Source organism: Rhinatrema bivittatum, chromosome 1, assembly GCF_901001135.1.
Source record: "Rhinatrema bivittatum chromosome 1, aRhiBiv1.1, whole genome shotgun sequence".
In the NCBI taxonomy this organism is placed as follows: Eukaryota; Metazoa; Chordata; class Amphibia; order Gymnophiona; family Rhinatrematidae; genus Rhinatrema; species Rhinatrema bivittatum.
The window spans coordinates 773,115,249-773,134,938 of record NC_042615.1 but is presented as its reverse complement, the minus strand read 5'-3'; the positions used below and the strand labels follow the sequence as shown (position 1 = coordinate 773,134,938).

Genomic DNA, 19,690 nt, shown 5'->3' with positions numbered 1-19,690 from the left:
AACCATAAATGCTATGTTTGGAGAGGAGTCAACACCACCCCTACTATGAAGCATAGAGGTGGATCTCTGCTGTTTTGTGGGTGAATGAGCTATATTGGCACAGGGAATTTGGTCAAAATTGATGGCAGGATGAATTCAGCGTTTTAGCAGAAAATACTAGAGGAGAATTTGCATTCATCAGCCAGGAAGCTGCCCATGCGGCATATACTTGGACTTTCCAACATGACAATGATCCAAAACATAAAGCCAAGTCAATCCTTCAGTGGCTGCAGCAGTAAAAAAAAGTGAAGGTTCTGGAGAGGCCATCGCACTCGCCTGACCTCAACGTCATTGAGCCACTTTGGGGAGACCTCAAACATGCAGTTCATGTTCGACAACCAAAGAATTGACAGGATGTAGAAGCTTTTTGCCAAGAGGAATGGGCAGCTTTACCACATGAGAAAATAAAGTGCCTCATTCACAACTCTCACAAAAGACTGCAAGCCGTCATTGATGCACAAAGAGGCAATGCACGATATTAAGAACTAAGGATATGTAAACGTTTGAACAGGACCACTTTATTATTTCCTTTATTGCTATGGTTTGCTTAATGAATTGTATTAGTCTGTGATGCATAAAGTAGTTTAATTCGAAACACATTAAAAATAACAGATGTGTTTTGTCTAATCACTCATGTTTTCTTAAAACGTTACACATCTTACAAATTCTGCCAAGAATAGGTAAACTTATGATTATATATAGTAATACAGATGATTAGGCTAAAAGAGGCTAGAGATCTACAGAGTCCGTGTAGAACTGCTCTTTCTGAGTTCCTAACCTTTTCTCCCATTTTGTGTCTACAGGGAAAAGGATTAGGTCTCTATGCAGTAATCCAAGGATGGGGAAAATAAATCTCTATCTGCCCGTAGCCAATCCTTCAGCACTTATTTAAAAAAAGGTAAGTTCAGGTCTCAAATCCCTTCATCACCATTTGTTGCTAACTACATCTTCATAGCTACCAAGCTACCAAGCTCTCTTTCCTTTAAAATATTATCTTTCAGAAGATATTTAGTTGAGTTTTAAAGAACCAACCAAAAAAAGATGTTGCAGTATATGAGCTTTCCAGTTATCTTAGGCCCCTTTGTCCAGGCTGGACACAGGTAACAGACCTGCATTACTACACAGAAGGTAGCTAGTCCCTTCCTCTGCCTCAGAGATCCTCTGCATATGTCTCATGTTTTCTTGAATTCTGATACAGTCTTCTTCTCCACTACCTCCACAGGGAGGATGCCTACATCTTCCCTGAAGATGTGGCCACTAGAAATGAACACAATTCTAGATGTGAGGTATTTCCAAAATGTGCGCAGAGATATTATCACCCCCACTCCCCCCCCCCCCCTTTTTTTTTTTTACCCTAAATTATACCTCTTCCTCTGTTTCCCAGAACTTTACCGGCTCTCTCCATTGTCTTATCAAAATGTATGGTGACTTTGAGGTCACCAAATATGATCACCCCTAGATCTCTCCTGTTTGGCAGCCATCAGTGCCACATCATGTTTAGCTCCCCCCGGCTTCTGAATTTTTTTTGCATTAAATCTCAGTTGTTGCTTTATTGGTTACTTTTTGAAGGTATCCTAGATCCATGCAAAATTTTCCATAATTCCTCTAGAATGTGTCAACTTTGTTGTAGATCTTTGTATCATCTACAAAGAGCCAAATACAAGGATTACAACCAGCCCAAGAAACTGATGCTTTTTGCACCCTGTAAATCACCCTCATCTCCCTGGAGAAAATCCCATTTACCATCACTTTCTGCTGTATTTGCCTCCATCCCTCCTGAAGATTTCAGGAGAAAGTTTAGGTTTCTTACCTAATGTCATCATCCGTAACGATAAATGCTTTGCAGAGAGGCTGGGATGTGTTAAGCCAAACTGCTGGGTTCTTTTCCACTGCCGCAGAGAGCTGCCCTGTGATTGGTGCAGAGCTGGTGTGCAAAGCGCTTGCGATTGCAGAAAGTAGGGTCTCATCATTGTTACCTGGACCAACCCCTAGTAAAAAGTAAAAAATAAATAAATACAGACAGACAAAAATTCAACACTGATTTTATACATACTGTTCCAAATGTTTACAGATCTGAAAAAAATATATACACACACACACTGTATATGACTATATATATATATATATTTAGTTAATAATATGCGAGGTAATGATTTTATTGATTGTTAATGTAACTGTATTATGGTGAGAACATATATGACGTGTTCCAAATTACAATGCAGCACACCCTGAGCGCTAACAGCAATAAGGCAAGTTATTAAAGTTTTCAAGAAATGTTTTGATACTATATTTAAATTCATCTTATTTATTAATTCCCCTCTTGTAAATGTGTACGCATGTGTGTAGCGGCAACCCTGGCTACATTGCCAGAGTTCACCCAGTGGGGGGGGGGGGAGGGAAGCTCGACCCCCCCCCTGAGCCCTTGGCATGGACATGACCCATGGTCAATACAATTCAGTCCCAAATCACTGCTCTTCGTTGCAGTGCAAGGGAGTACATGAGCTTTCCAGTTGTCATAGGCCCCTTTGTCCAGGCTGGACACAGGTAACAGACCTGCATTACAACACAGAAGGTATTTAGTCCCTTCCTCTCCCTCAGAGATCCTCTGCACTTGTCTTATGTAAATCAAAATCCAAGAAAGAATGGTGAATATCAGCATCATAAAAGCCATAGTCCCTGTATCCATGCCTCTCCTCCTTGCAGCTGTTTTCTCCCTTACACCAGCATCCATATCAAGTAGTCCTTCCCCTCTCAGGGTAGGTTTCCCCCCACCCCCACCCCCACCACCCATTGCAACTCCAGCATTTAAAAAGGTAGGAAAATCCCCTCAGTTCAAAACTAATCTTTTAAAGTCAAACAAGTCTAACAGCTCCTAGTGGGATATCCAAAAATCTCAACTGTCTTCACCCCTTGCTTCAATTTCTTTAGCAAAGGCAAAAGCATAAGAGCATGCCATGCTGGGTCAGACCAAGGGTCCATCAAGCCCAGCATCCTGTTTCCAACAATGGCCGATCCAGGCTACAAGTGCCTGACAAGTACCCAAAAGATTAAGTATATCCCACACTACTGATGCCAGTAACAGCAGTGGTTATTCTATCAGTCAACTTGATTAACAGCAGGTAATGGACCTCCTCCAGGAACTTATCCAATCCTTTTTTAAACCCAGCTACACTAACATCTAGTCCGTTCAGATACTGGAAAAGAATCCCTTCTCTAGGAATTAGTTTCTCTCGACGTCCAGAAATAGTAAAAGTCCTCAAAACTCACAAATCTTCTCCCTTGAACTCTACTGCAAAGAAAGAAAACCTTCTCTCCTCCTGGTCAATCCACCTGGGGATGACAAAGACCCAAATCACATACTTGGGGGATTTTTATAGTCCACTATAGCCTCCCACAAAAAAAGCTTTAGGGAATTTAAAAAATTGCCCACTTCCTACTATGCTAGAAAATAGAGCAAAACTTAGTGACAGGCAAAGCCGGACCAAGTGTGCATGTGTGTGCATTGTCAAGTACATTTACGAAGGGCTACACGCGTAAAAACCGGGATTTATGCGCGTGGCTGGGCCTTGTGCGCACAGGGGTAGATTTTTAAAAACGGCGCGTTCCCGTACTTTTGTTCGCGCTCCAGGCGCAAACAAAAGTACGCTGGATTTTAGTAGATACGCGCATAGCCGCGCGTATCTTCTAAAATCCAGGATCGGCGCGCGCAAGGCTGCCAATTTTGGGCAGCCGGCGCGTGCCGAGCCGCGCAGCCTGCCTCGGAGGGAACTCTCTTTCGCCCTCCCCTCACCTTCCCCTCCCTTCCTCTACCTAACCCACCCCCCCGGCCCTATCTAAACCCCCCCCTACCTTTGTCCACGGATTTACGCCTCCCGGAGGCAGAGACGCGACCCAGGGGGCGGTTCCGGAGGGCGCAGCCACGCCCCTGGACCGCCCCGGGCCGAAACCACGCCCCCCGGGCCCACCCCCGAAATGCCGTGTCCCACCCCCAAAATGCCGCGTCAATCGGCCCCGCCCCCCCGACACGCCCCCGGCAAAAAACCCCGGGACTTACGCGAGTCCCGGGGCTCTGCGCGCGCCGGCAGGCCTATGGAAAATAGGCACGCTGATGCGCAAGGCCCTGCTCGCGTAAATCCGGGCGGATTTACGCGAGCAGGGCTTTTAAAATCCGCCCCACAGTGCGCATTTTACAACAAGCCTGGTCACGCGTGTAAACCTTGGTATACGCAGAAGTGTCGGCTGAGGGAAAAAGGGCGGCCCAGGGGGATTGGTATGGGTGGGATGGGGTGGGGTGGGGCGGGTGGGCCGGCCGGGACAGTGCCATTAGCCGTTGTCCTGGGGAAGCGCACGCCGGCAGCCGGCTGATGTGCGCAGAATACTTCTGCTCCAGAGGAGCAGTAAGCAACAGAATTAAAAAAAAAAAAAAAAAAAAAAAAATTTGGGATAGGTAGGGTTAGGGATAGGAAAGTTCCCTCCTAGTCTGCTCCTTAATTGGAGCAGACTGGAAGGCAACCGGGGGAGGCCCGATTGCATCACCCCGCGTAGGTTATAAAATCCTCCTCCCCCCCGTGCGCATGAGTTGCAGGTTGCTCGCACGGATTTTAAAATCCAGTGAGCATATGCGCGCGGTCATTGGATTTTGTAACATGTGCATGCCAGCACACGCATATTATAAAATAGTTGCGTCCATGTACACGCGTGGACTTTTTAAAATCAATCCCTATATATTTATCTGACATATTTCACATACACAAATATTTGCTAACTATATTACATATTAAACATATATAATAAAAACAAACAATAAAACATGGCAGAAAACAGACTTTAACTTCCACTTTAACGGCACTCGGCAAAATAAAGAGAAACTCGGGAGCCATTTTCATTACTGGCAGACAGGCAGCCGTGGTGGGTCACGCTAGGAAGGAGGCGCTAAGGTCGTGCAAGCGACCCTAGTGCCTCCTTCCTAGAGCGACCCCTTAATTTAAATATCGCATGGTGCCCCGCTTTCTACGCGCCTTTATTTCATTGGCCCCCCAAGTTAATATGGACCTGTCAATTATTTTGATATTTTTTTTTTAGTGCACATAAAATCTCTCCAGTACAACACAGGAAAACATCTCAGCTGGTACATATGTAAGACTCAAAATAGTGAGAATACATCACTTGATACTGAAGGAATAGAAATAAAGATGTGTACATTGTTCATCACAAATGTCATGCAGTTGGCATATACAAAACTCACAAAAATAAATGTAGTACTTAACTTGATATTGCAAAGGTTGATGTATGCTGAAATAAACTGAAGAAATCAGAGTCACAGGTATTTCAAACTGCATCAACAAATTTCGAACAACCCAAAATAAGTAGAATGCAGTATAGACATGATGGCCAATGAATGCTAGAAGAAACAAACCGGAAACCGATCCAATATTGCAAGTCGCAACCAAAAGTAGAAAATCGGTAAAACAAAACTGTCATACAATGCCCAACTCAGGCAGAGTTTCACTCACACGTGACCTACTTCAGGGACTATGATGGTAATGCAGTTTAATAGGCTGTCTCCTTATTGCAATCTTGTGATTTTTCTTCAGACTTAACACAACTTGAGTGTATACATTAGTCGGGAATAAAAGATGCAGTGTCAAACGCTGACCAACCGGAAATATACTATGACTTTATAAAGTCATAGCATATTTAGGGGCAAAAAAAATGTTGCCTGGATAAAAGAAAAAACTTACATTATTTGCATATAAAATATTCCCATAATCTACTACTTAAAAGTTTTTTTAAAAAACCGACAATAACCAACTCAAAGCTTATTGGCAGATAATTGTCTCATGTACTTTGTAGTAGTTGCCTAAACGGCATGCTGTGGAGACAATGGCTGTTAATGACAATGATGGCATGTGTAATGTGGTAGTGACCATGCATGGACTTTACTGCAGTGTGAACAGGAGTGGATTTTCCATTTTAATACAGTGAAACGAATTGGATAAAACAGATTGACTAGATGGTATTTTTCAGATATGTTTTTTGTTTTATACCTCATGCTTTTCCATTGGTTTACTCTGAAATGCATTTATATGCTGTAGCATTTGACATATGTATTCTTAGTGCTAAGTCCCTTGGGATAACTGTATTAAGTCGTGATTTTACTGTGGACTTTTGGTAGGCAAATTATATAGCCTATGTCCACAACCAATGGTTTGAACTTTGGGACGCTTTATTGCTTTTTGAATTCTGGGTGTTGATTTATGATTGGTCAATGGCGATGCTATCGTTGTCTTTAACAGCCATCTCCACGGTAGACCATTTACACAACTATGCCCAAGTACAAGATGACTGTCCGCCAAAGTTTCACGAGATGGATGGTGATATCACATCTATTTTTTTTATAGTAGCAAACTGTATGGGAACATTTGTACCCAAATGTATCTTTTTTTATATCCCGGCAACATTTCTTCACTCCAGTATAGGCACTTAATGCTAAAACACTGCATTGTTGAGTTCTGTACTGCACTGTGTCACATATTCATTGACTATCATGGTTGTGCTTCACTTTGCTTATTTTGGGTTGTTTGAGATTTGTTGATGAAGTTTATGAGATGCCTTTGGCTCCAATTTCTTCAGTTCATTTCGACATTCTTCAATCTGCAATATCAAGCAAAGTACTACAAATATTTTTGAGTATTATATATGTGCCAACTGTACAATGTTTGTTTGCACTGAACAATATAAATGTCTATTTCTACATTTTCAAGTATCAAGTGGTGTATTCTCACGCTTTTTGAGCATTATATGTGCTGACTGTCAGAGGTTTTTCTACGTTGTGCTGGAGAGATTTTACATGTAAAAAATAATAGAAAAGAATTCACAATTCAGTATGGACTTGGTCTTAGCAAATGATTAAAATCTAGTGTTTAATTGTTCATTTTCATCAAAAGGTTGTGTGCCCAGTGACTATCAGTAAGCACTTTTATGATACCTGAAAATAGGTGGCATCTCCCTAATACACATTTCAACTAGCAGGTTCTTTTGGATAATTTTGGTTGGTGGATTGTTTTTCATCTGTTTTTTGGTTAGGAGATTTTAATACACCTTGGGATACTGCGTTCCACAGTATGACAGTCTATTTTATGGATATTATCCATATGATGGGCTTTACCCAGAGAATCAATGGAACACATCAAGTACGGCACATCCTGGGGATTTGATTCTTTATTGCTTAAATAGAGGGAGGGTGATACTGATCCAGGAGTCCATAATCACTCAATAATCTGTTTTGAGTTGGAGAACTCTAGTAGTGCAGGATAGTCCTCTAAAACCCTAATTTTAAAAAGCCTGTGTGCGTAAAAACTGGGGGATAAGAGCGTGGCTGCGCCAAGAGCATTTTACAAATGGCCCAGCCAAGCGCGTATCTCCCAATACACACAGAAGTGCCGGGCTTGGTGAAAGCGGCAGGCCAGGGGGTGAGGTCTGGGCGGGCCAGGGGCCGACCGGGACAGCGGCCATTAGGCCCTCTCCTGGGGAAGCATGCCGGCAGGTGCACGCAACTTACTTCAGCTGCGGAGGCAAAGTAAAAAACAAAAAAAATGTGATTAGTTAGCATTAGTTTAGGGGTCAAGGAGGAGATGGGAAAAGGGAGGAAGGGCAGGTAGTGATATAAGAAAGTTCCCTCCCACCGCTCCTTAATTGGAGCAGACTGGGAGGGAACTGGGCAAACGCCCGATCTCGTCACCACACATACTTTAAAAAATTCCTCCTTGCGTGCGCTAGTCATGACCAGCCCACACATGCATGCGCAGATATTAAAATCGGGCGCGCATGCGCACATGGAAATCATATTTTATAACATGCATGTGTCACCGCGCACGTTATAAAATCAGCGCATGGACGTCCACGTGCATTTTTTAAATCAACCCCTTAATGAGCAGACAATCTGATCTATGAAAAAAGTAGGAGTCCCTAGTGACTTTGTGATTCAAATATGTGCTATGCCTGTAGGATATCATGACAAACGGTTAACAGAGTTCCTTGAGCTATTGAAAACAAATGTGAAATCTGAATTAGATAAGGTTAATACTGAAAAACAGATCTCTCTGAGAGGAAAAGTCTGCCCCATGATTTAATTCAGATTTGAAGAAATTGAAATAAGAAGGTAGAAGAAGAGAGTGTCAATGGCATAAATCAAGAACTGAATATAAAGTACAAGCAATAACATATGTGAGAGCAACTAAGGAGGCAAAGACAATATTCTGTTCAGAGATAATTCAAAATTTACATAAACCAAAAGAAATGTTTGCTTTGATTAAGGAACTCATAGCCTGTAGATCAGAGAGGCAGAAAATATGCATGTCAGTTGATCAGTGTAATGCCTTTGCTGATTATTTCCAAGAAAACATTTGTATCATCTATGAGGAGCTCAGTTCTGGTTCAAAAAAAAGCTCCATACTGCAGCTGTCACAATAAGGGATTTAGATTAAATCCACCAGGAAATGGATATTGCATGGAAAAAGGTTTGTGTAGCAGGGCATGGTCAAAAAACAATGATAAATGTGACATCTTTGCAAATTAGATCTCTGCAATTAGATGATCGAGGGGTTAAAGGGGCACTTGGAGAAGATAAGGCCATCGCAGAAGGATTAAATTATTTCTTTGCTTTAGTGTTTACTGAAGAGGATGTTGGGGAGATATCCATACCGGAGAAGGTATTCATGGGTAATGATTCAGATGGACTGAACCAAATCACGGTGAACCTAGAAGATGTGGTAGACCCGATTGACAAACTGAAGAGCAGTAAATCTCCTGGACCGGATGGTATACACCCCAGGGTTCTGAAGGAACTAAAAAATGAAATTTCAGACCTATTAGTAAAAATTTGTAACCTATCATTAAAATCATCCATTGTACCTGAAGATGTGAGGGTGGGGCTAATGTAACCCCAATATTTAAAAAGGGCTCCAGGGGCGATCCCGGAAACTACAGATCGGTTAGCCTGACTTCAGTGCCAGGAAAAATAGTGGAAAGTGTTCTAAACATCAAAATCACAGAACATATAGAAAGACATGGTTTAATGGAACAAAGTCAGCATGGCTTTACCCAAGGCAAGTCTTGCCTCACAAATCGGCTTCACTTTATTTGAAGGAGTTAATAAACATGTAGATAAAGGTGAACCGGTAGATGTAGTGTATTTGGATTTTCAGAAGGCATTTCACAAAATTCCTCATGGGAGGCTTCTAGGAAAAGTTAAAAGTCATGGGATAGGTGGCAATATCATTTTGTGGATTACAAACTGGCTAAAAGACAGGAAACAGAGAGTAGGATTAAATGGACAATTTTCTCAGTGGAAGGGAGTGGGCAGTGGAGTGCCTCAGGGATCTGTATTGGGACCCGTACTTTTCAATATACTTATAAATGATCTGGAAAGAAATACGACGAGTGGGGTAATCAAATTTCGTTGGTTCAGTGTGCTGTGGCAGTCAAAAAAGCAAACAGAATGTTGGGAATTATTAGAAAAGGAATGGTGAATAAAACGGAAAATGTCATAATGCCTCTGTATCACTCCATGGTGAGACCGCACCTTGAATACTGCGTACAATTCTGGTCACCACATCTCAAAAAAGATAAAGTTGTAATGGAGAAGGTACAGAAAAGGGCGACCAAAATGATAAAGGGAATGGAACAGCTCCTCTATGAGGAAAGACTAAAGAGGTTAGGACTTTTCAGCTTGGAGAAGAGACGGCTAAGGGGGGATATGATAGAGGTATTTAAAATCATGAGAGGTCTAGAACAAGTAAATGTGAATTGGTTATTTACTCTTTCGGATAATAGAAAGACTAGGGGGCACTCCATGAAGTTAGCATGAGGCACATTTAAAACTAATTGGAGAAAGTTCTTTTTCACTCAAAGCACAATTAACCTCTGGAATTTGTTGCCAGAGGATGTGGTTAGTGCAGTTAGTGTAGCTGTGTTTAAAAAATGATTGGATAAATTCTTGGAGGCGAAGTCCATTACCTGCTATTAAGCTGACTTAGAAAATAGCCACTGCAACAGTAGCATGGGATAGACTTAGTTTTTGGGTACTTGCCAGGTTCTTATGGCCTGGATTGGCCACTGTTGGAAACAGGATGCTGGGATTGATGGACCCTTGGTCTGACGTATGGGTATAAAGGGCTCACTGTCTGAGAGACGCCATTTCAAGAGGGAACGCGGCCCGAAGTGGCCGGCGCGGAAAGTTGAAGAACATAACAGCCATGAAGGAAAGAGGATGAAAATTGCATCATTCGATATGGGAAACTTCATTGAGAGATAGATACTGAAGGAAATCCCCTGAAGCAGGACCCCTGGTTCGAAACACGTGCGTGTCGGGACGTTAAACTCGGAATAGATGAGTATCAATCTTCCTCCTGTATCTTTATAAGAATTGACTGAGTCTGAAGGATTTTTAATATATATAAAGAAAAATATCTAAAAAATATGATGTTTAAATATGATGTTTAAAATTAAAGTAAGGTGACCCCATACCATATGAGTCTGTGTCACTATACAGACCCTTAGAGTGAGCGGCCCACATATATATCTGGCATATATTCTATCATTTATTAATTGACCGGTGGTACTACTTTTTTGATTTTATGTTCTTATGTCATTCATTTTTTATCACGTAAACTTGTGGACAAATTGAAGCTAATAATGAACACCTCACTGGAAGAGGGACTCCACCCCTGATCAAATGAAACAAACACTGGTACAATCTCCACTTTAAAAAAACCTTCAAAGGAAATTGGAGGGAAAGGCCCATTATAGTTCAGTGTCAAATATACCTTACACCTTGGGAAGATTCTAGTGGAAGCTATACAGCTACTTAACTATATGGACTCAGAATATTCTCAATCTCAACCCATTCCAATCAGAATTTAGAAATAAGTATGGGATGAAGACAATAACAACCTCATTATTAGATGAGCTACTCAGATATATGCTGAGGAAGATGGCAATGCAGTGGTCATTAGCTGCTTTTGACACTGTCAACTATACATTGCCAGGTTAAATTCATGCAGATTAAGTTCTTACATCACAGTTCCAATCATTTTTGCAGATAGATCAAAGAAAAACCATGGAAAAAACAGATTCTAAACTGAGGGATTTTATATGTGGGTTTTCACAAGGATCCATTTTGTTGAAATATTTATTTAAAATATATACCTAATATATTCCTAATATGGAACCTATACCATACTATGTTCAATTTGTACTTTGTTCTATTGTTACATGTAATATGTATCTATTTGTTCTATTGTTATATGTAAAGCCCCTCCCTTTTGGGCATTTAAATGTTTTATGTAAACCGGAGTGATTTGTATTTCATACAAGAACCTCGGTATATAAAAATTATAAATAAATAAATAAATACCTGCAACCTGTGGGCCAAATTTTATAAATTAGCGCGAGCGCGTACTTTTGTTCGCGCACCAGGCGCGAACAAGAGTACGCGGGATTTTAATCCATTAAAATCCAGGGTCGGCGCGCGCAAGGCTGCCCAAAATCGGCAGCCTGCGCGCGCCGAGCCGCACAGCCTGCCTCCGTTCCCTCCGAGGCCACTCCAAAATCGGAGCGGCCTCGGAGGGAACTTTCCTTCCACCCCCCCGCACCTTCCCTTCCCTTCCCCTACCTAACCCACCCCCCCGGCCCTATCTAAACCCCCCCCCTACCTTTGGCAAAGTTACGCCAGCTGGAAGCAGGCGTAACTTTGTGCGCGCTGGCCGGCTGCCCCGCTCCATGTTCCGGTCCCAGGGGCTGGTCCGGAGGCTGCGGCCACGCCCCCGGAACGCCCCCGGGCCGAAACCACGCCCGCAGCACCGCCCCCTAAACGCCGCGTCACTCGCGACACGCCCCCGAAACGTCGCGTCATTCCCGGCACGCCCCCGACACGCCCCGGGATTTACGCGCGTCCCGGGGCTTGCGCGCGCATCCTACGCGCGTACCCCTTTGAAAATCTACCTGTGTGTGTATAATAATTCAATAGGCATGATTGAAGTAACATGTATTTCCGAATGATATGCAAATAATTTGTCTAATAGTTGGTAATGGAGAGAAAGAATGCAATAACATTAATAGCAGTCTAGAAAAAAAAAGTTATAGAATAGTTTAAGGACTACATACTAAAGTTGAATGAAAATAAATTGAACTTCTCTGGTTAGGAAAATCAGAGACTGGTCCTGAGCTCCAGGTAACATTACGTATAATCGCTTAGATGATCACTTATGATGTGACTAGGCTGAATATTTTGTGCATACTGACATCATTGGTTGAAAGATACATTGCAGGAATTTATTTATTTATTTTTTTAATATCATGATCTTGGGAGGGAACTCCCTCGCTTCAGCGTTATTAATATTATAGGGAGGAGAGAATGATATCATTCTAAGCAATCAGTGGTTACTGGCAAGGAATTTGACAGCTGGATATGATGGAAAAGGAACAGACAAACACAGGGAATTTTAGTCATATTGTGTAATATAATGAAATATATATTGCTGATTGAGTGTATGTTATTGAAAATGTTTATGCATAAACCACCTTTGGAATGGCTAAGATGAGGTGATTCAGAAAAATAAAATAAACCTAGGAGTAATTAAAGCATAGTTCTTAGGCAGAGGAAGGTAATAACGAAAGCCTTCCAGAATTTGTCAATGAAGAATGATTATACTTATGTAGGTGTATATCTATCCACAACGCAACATCTGTGGGTTCACAGATGTTCAGGATATAACATCATAAGAAATGCCATGCTGGGTCAAAGCAAGGTCCATAGAGTCCACTTTCGGAGGGCATCTTCTCTCCAAAAGCAGCCAGTTCAGCTCACATGTACTTATCAGATCCCAAAAAGTAAATCTATTTCTTACTCACTCCCTGGGAGAGCAATAGATTTTTTTTTTAATTTTACCTTGCTAATAATGTATTATGGACTTCTCCTTCTAAGAACTTGCTCCAACTTCTTAAATCCCACTATTAGCGAAGATAAGGACAATGCAGAAAGACTAAATTAATTCTTTGCTTCTGTGTTTAGTAATGAGGATGTTGGGGAGTTACCAGTTCTGGAGATGGTTTTCAAGGGTGATGAGTCAGATGAACTGAACCAAATCACTGTAAACTTGGAAGATGTAGTAGGCCAGATTGACAAAGAGTAACAAATCATCTGGACCAGCTGGTATGCATCCCAGGGTTCCAAAGGAACTAAAAAATGAAGTTTCAGATCTATTAGATAAAATTTAAGAACATAAGAAATTGCCATACTGGATCAGACCAAGGGTCCATCAAGCCCAGCATCCTGTTTCCAACAGAGGCCAAACCAGGCCACAAGAATCTGGTAAGTACCCAAACACCAAGAAGATCCCATGCTACTGATGCAATTAATAGCAGTGGCTATTCCCCAAGTCAACTTGATTAATAGCAGTTAATGGACTTCTCCTCCAAGAAGTTATCCAAACCTTTTTTGAACCCAGCTACACTAACTGCAGTAACCACATCTTCTGGCAACAAATTCCAGAGCTTAATTGTGTGTTGAGTGAAAAATAATTTTCTCCAATTAGTCTTAAATGTCCTACTTGCTAACTTCATGGAGTGCCCCCTAGTCCTTCTATTAACTTCATGGAGTGCCCCCTAGTCCTTCTATTATCCGAAAGTGTAAATAACTGATTCAGATCTACTTGCTCAAGACCTGTCATGATTTTAAAGACCTCTATCATATCCCCCCTCAACAGTCTCTTCTCCAAGCGGAAACCTATCATTAAAATCATCCATTGTACCTGAAGACTGGAGGGTGGCCAATGTACCCCCAATATTTAAAAGGGCTCCAGTGAGCCTGACTTCAGTGCTGGGAAAAATAGTGGAAATTATTCTAAATATCAAAATCACAGCGCATATAGAAAGACATTGTTTAATAGAACACAGTCAGCATGGATTTACCCAAGGGGAGTCTTACCTCAAAAATCTGCTTCATTTTTTGAAGGGGTTAATAAACATGTAGATAAAGGTGGACTGGTAGATGTAGTGTAATTGGATTTTCAGAAGGCGTTTGACAAAGTCCCTCATAAAAGAGGCTTCTAAGAAAACTAAAAAGTCATGGGATAGGAGGCAATGACCTTTCATGGATTACAAACTGGTTAAAAGACAGGAAACAGCCGTCTCTTTTCCAAACTGAAGAGCCTTAGCCTATATAGCCTCTTATCAGAGGGGAGCCGTTCACTCCTCTGCAGCTTTTCTAGTTTTGCTGTCTTTTTTGAGATGTGGTGACTAGAAATGTATACAATACTTAAGGTGCAGTTGCACCTTAGATTGATATAGAGGCAATACAATATTTTCTGTTTTACTGTCCATTACTTTTCCAATCATTCTTAACATTCTATTTGCTTTTTTGACTGCCGCCGCACATTGAACTGAGGATTTCAATGTATTGTCCACAAGGACTTCAAGGTCATGTTCTTGGGTGTTCTCTCCCAATTTCAGAACCCAGCATTGTGTACCTGTAGTTGGGATTTTCCCCTTATGAATTAATTTTTGCATTTTTCCATATTACATTTCATTTGCTATTCAGATGCCCAGTCTCCTAGTTTTACAAGATCCTTCAACATTTCCTGGCAATCCGTTGCTATTTTAATAACTCTGAATAATTTTGTGTCATCCGCAAATGTGATCACATCACTTGTTCGCTCTTCCCTATCATTTCTGAATGTTAAACAGTACAAGGTCCCAGTACCAATCCTTGTGGTATTCCACTAAATAATTTTCTCAATTTGGAAAACTGATTGTTTAGTCCTTCTTGTCTTTTAACCCATTAACAATCCACTATAGGCCACTGCCTCCTATCCCATGACTTTTTTCAAGGATTTTCTCATGGACAACGTTGTAAAATGCCTTCTGAAAATTCGAATATACTATAACAACTGGTTCACCTTTTCCTCCATGTTTATTTACACCTTAAAAAAAAGCTAATAGATTTGTGAGGAAAGACTTCCCTTTGCTAAAACCATGTTGGACTCTTCCCTCATTAAGCTATGTCTATCTAATTTAGTAGCAATTTGTTTTTGAGAATGGCTTCTACCATTTTGCCCAGCACCATGTCAGGATCATCGGTCTATAGTTTTCCTGATAGCCCTTTTTAAAAACCGGCATTACATTGACTACCATTCAGTCTTCAGGTACTGTGACTGTTTTAAATGATAGGTTATAGAAGGCTAGTAACAGATTGGCAATTTCATGTTTGAGGTGATTTGTTTTTTTTAGGACTCTGAGGTGGATGCCATATGGTTCCGATGATTTGTTAACTCTTTAGTCTGTTGGTTAGATCTATTATAGCCTCCATTTTCACAGATATTTGTCTGAGTTGCTCAGAATCATTCCCCATCAGAGAATGTTTCAGGTGTGGGCATGTTCCCAACGTTCTCCTCAGAAAAGACCAAGGCAAAGAATTCATTCAGTTTTTCTGCTAGTCCTCCCTGAGCACCCCTTGGTCATCCAGCCACCAAGCTAACTCCCCCTCCCAGGCTTTTTGCTTCCAATGTACTGGACAAGCAGGATGGTAGTCCTCACATATGAGTGAGTACCGAGCTGAGGATGTCCGAGTATGCACCAAATGTACCCAGGTGTGCAAGGCACTAGGACTGGGGTGAAATTTGGCCGAGGGCATCCTGAACCCTACCGGGCAGGCGGAAGGGTGTTGGAACGTCTAGTTGTGAATAGGTTACGCAGGACAGATTGGCCGAAGATGGAATCTTGTCTTCCGGCCTTGTCCAAGCAATAGTGGGCTGTAAAGGTATGGAGAGAACTCCAGGTGGCAGCCCTGCAAATGTCAGGAAGTGGCACAGAGCGTAGGTGTGCTACTGAAGTCGCCATGGCCCTCACAGAGTGTGCTTTAACATGGTCTTGAAGTGGAATGCCTGCTTGCTGATAGCAAAAGGATATGCAGTCTGCTAACCAGGAGGAGAGAGTCTGCTTACCCACAAGCTGCCCCAATTTAATGGAATGGAAAGAGTCAAACAATTGAGTGCTTTTCCTGTGGGCAGCTGTACGGTCTAGGAGGAACGCTAGAATCCGTTTACAGTCAAGGGTATGCAGAACCTGCTCTCCTGGATTGGAATGGGGCCTGGGAAAAAAGGTAGGTAGTATAATGGATTGATTGAGATGAAACTCTGATACTACCTTAGGCAAGAACTTAGGGTGAGTGTGGAATACACTAAACTTCTGCAGGACTGGGCAGTAAGGCTAATAGGTAACTAGGGCCTGTAACTCACTAACTCTGCGAGCCGATGTGATTACCAAAAAGAAAATCACTTTCCATGTGAGATAGCGAAGTTCACAGGATTGGAGAGGCTCAAATGGTGGTTTCATGAGCCGACCCAAAACCAGGTTAAGGTCCCAAGAAGGGGCCCGGAGGACGCAGTGGAGGCTTGAGGTGAAGCAAACCCTTCAGAAAACATGTTACAAGGGGTTGTACTGATATGGGAACATCCCCTACACCTTTATGGAAGGCGGCCACCACACTAACATGCATTCTGATGGAGGAAGTTTTTAGACCTGACTCCGACAAGTGCCAGAGATAGTCCAGAAACTTCGTGATTGGACAGGTAAAGGGGTCAAGGGATTGAGAAGAACACCAAGACTGAAACCTGTTCCATTTGTAAAGGTAGGATTTTCTTGTGGAAGGCTTCTGTGAAGCAATCAGGACACAGGAAACTGATTCAGAAAGGTTAAGTGGCTTAAGGATTAACCTTTCAACATCCATGCCATCAGGGACAAGGCTTGAAGATTGGGGTGGCGCAGGCACCCGTCGTTTTGCGTAATCAGAAGTGGGTCCTTTCCCAAGGGAATGTGCCTGTGAATGGAGAGATCCTGAAGTAATGGAAACCACACTTGGCGTGGCCAGTGAGGTGCTATCAGGATCATGGTTCCCTTGTCCTGACGTAACTTCATGAGAGTCTTTGAGAGAAGTGGAAGTGGAGGGAATGCATATAGGAGACCGATTGCCCATGAGAGGCAGAATGCATCTCTTAGCTGAGAATGTTGGCTGCGAGTGAGAGAGCAGAAGTTCTCTACTTTGCGGTTTTGAGGTGACACAAAGAGGCCTATTTGAGGGTAACCCCATTGTTGGAAGATCGAGTCCGCTATTGAGGGGTTGAGAGACCACTCGTGCGGTTGAAAGGTGCAACTTAGCTCGTCTGCCAACACATTGTCCACTCCCGGCAAGTCGGTGGCCCTGAGGTACATCGAGTGGGAGAGGGCCTCCTCCCATATCTGCGCAGCTTCCTGACACAGGAGGTAAGAGCCCGTGCCTTCCTGTTTGTTGATGTACCACATGGCCACCTGGTTGTCCGTCTGAATAAGGATGACTCGGTTGGAGAGGCGATCCTGAAATGCTCTGAAAGCATATCTGATTGCTCGAAGCTCCAGGAAATTGATTTGGTGTTTGGCTTCCTCTGGAGACCAAGTTCCTTGTGTCTGCAGATTGGCCACATGGGCTCCCCAGCAGAGGTTGGAAGCATCGGTGGTGAGAGTTATTTGAGGGTCTGGAGCCTGGAAGGGCAAGCCTTGGAGGAGATTGATTTGATTTTTCCACAAGGCGAGAGACTCACTCACTGATGGAGTGAGTCGTGATGTGGACAATGGTCAACAGGGGCTGAATGCATTGAGTCCATTGTGACTTTAGAGTCCACTGCATGACTCTCATGGCTAGGCGGGCCATTGGGGTAACCTGAACTGAGGACGCCATGTGTCCCAGTAGGATGAGAAAGCAGCGTGCAGTCGTGTAGCGCTGAAACTGCAGCTGGTGTGCGAGAGAGACGAGAGTAAGAGCTCGTTGTCGAGATAGAAAAGCTTTTGCCTACAAGGTGTCCAAGTCTGCCCCTATGAATGATAAGGTTTGAGATGGGACTAAGTAGGATTTGTCGTAGTTGACGAGAAATCCTAGCGAAATCAGAGTGTGTAAGGTAAGATGTAGGGACGACAGAGCAGTTTGTAGAGTGGGAGCCCTGATCAACCAATCGTCTAGATAGGGATAGACATGAACACCTTGAGTCCTGAGGAAGGCTGCAACTACTACGAGACATTTTACTCGTGCTGCAGACACAAGGCCGAATGGAAGCACTCAGTACTGATTGTGCTTGGGGCCTACCAGAAATCTCAGGTATTTGTGATGAGATGGAGTTATCGCAATATGAGTGTATGCTTCCTGGAGGTCTAGAGAGCAGAGCCAGTCTCCTCTTTGTAGAAGAGGAAGAAGAGAACCCAAAGTTACCATTTTGAACTTTTCTCGTTGGAGGTACTTGTTGAGGGCATGTAGATCCAGAATTGGTTGAACGCCTCCCGATTTTTGGGGGATTATGAAGTACCGGGAATAGAACCCTAGGCCGTGCTGAGAGTAGGGCACTAGTTCTATTGCCTTGGACTGGAGAAGGAGGGAGACCTCCTGTTCCAGAAGGATGGAGTGATCAGATGTTCTCCACGTTGGTAGAGGTGGGGAGTCCGGTGGGATGGAGAGAAAGTTGAGATGATAACCTTGAGCGATTATCGCCAGGACCCACTAGTCTGAGGTGATTGAGTGCCACCTGTTGTTGAAATGGCACAATCGACCTCCCACTGGTATGTGAGGCAGTGGAAGCTGGCTGCTGCTCTCTACGCAAGAGTCAAAAACCGGAAGCAGGGCCCGGCTGAGGAGCTGCTTGCGGTATTTGTTTTCGTATCTGACGAGATAGGGTTTTTTGAAATGGTCTCGTAGAGCGAGTTCTAGCCAGTGGCGGGTAGGATTTCTTCGGACGGAAGAAGGACTTCTTAGTGTCTTTTCGGAAAGGCTGTTTTGAGGAGTACTCAGAAGGCATCAGAGAGAGCTGTCTCAGGGTCTCATGATGGTCCTTGAGTTCCGCCACCATTCGTTGGATCTGTTCACCGAACAGGGGCAGGTCGGATAATCTGTCTTGCACTTCAGGGCAAAGGTCCGAAGACTTGAGCCAGGCCCATCTTCTTGCCGAGACAGCAGCTGCAGATACCCTGGTAGCAGTGTCAAAGATCTCGTAAGATGATCTTATCTCATGCTTGTCCACCTCAAAACCCTTGCTGATCTTGAAATTGCTGAGGCAGGGAGTCTGTCAAATCTTGTATCTGCTTAAATAAGACCCTGTTGTATTGGGTCATATAGAGCTGATAAGTGGCGATTCAGGAGATGAACATTGAGCCCTGGAAGACGCGGCGACCAATGGCATCTAAAAATGTTTGCTCCTTGCCTGGGGGAAAGGAAGTGTGGGGTTTTAATCTCTTTGCCCTCTTTTGGGCAGATTCTACAACCACAGATTGGTGATACAATTGAGGTTTTTGAAAACCTGGGGTTGACTGTACAAAATAAGTGGTGTCAGCCTTTCTGCTGACTGGAGCAAAAGAGCCAGGGTGTTCCTAGTTCATTTTGAGGAGATCCAGAAGAACTTGGTGAATAGGGATGGAGGTTTCCTTGGGAGCATCCAAGAATTGCAACAGCTCCATCATTTGATGCCTGTCATCTTGTTCGGTCTGTAATTGGAAGGGAACCAATTCAGACATCTCCTTCACAAAATTTATGAAGGAAAGGTCCTCTGGAGGAGAACACTTTCTGCTTTCAGTAGGA

At 43.0% G+C, this 19,690-nt stretch overlaps 1 protein-coding gene across 2 annotated transcripts in view; it reads right to left on the bottom strand.

Annotated features, from left to right (window-relative positions):
• The window catches only part of MBD2 (methyl-CpG binding domain protein 2), a 205,561-nt gene that overhangs the window by 38,783 nt on the left and 147,088 nt on the right, over window positions 1–19,690 (bottom strand). For both annotated transcript variants that reach the window (XM_029579956.1, XM_029579948.1), the window contains one exon: window positions 1,850–2,027. In XM_029579956.1, the coding sequence (XP_029435816.1) occupies window positions 1,850–2,027 (178 nt within the window). The remainder of the gene's footprint in view (window positions 1–1,849; window positions 2,028–19,690) is intronic.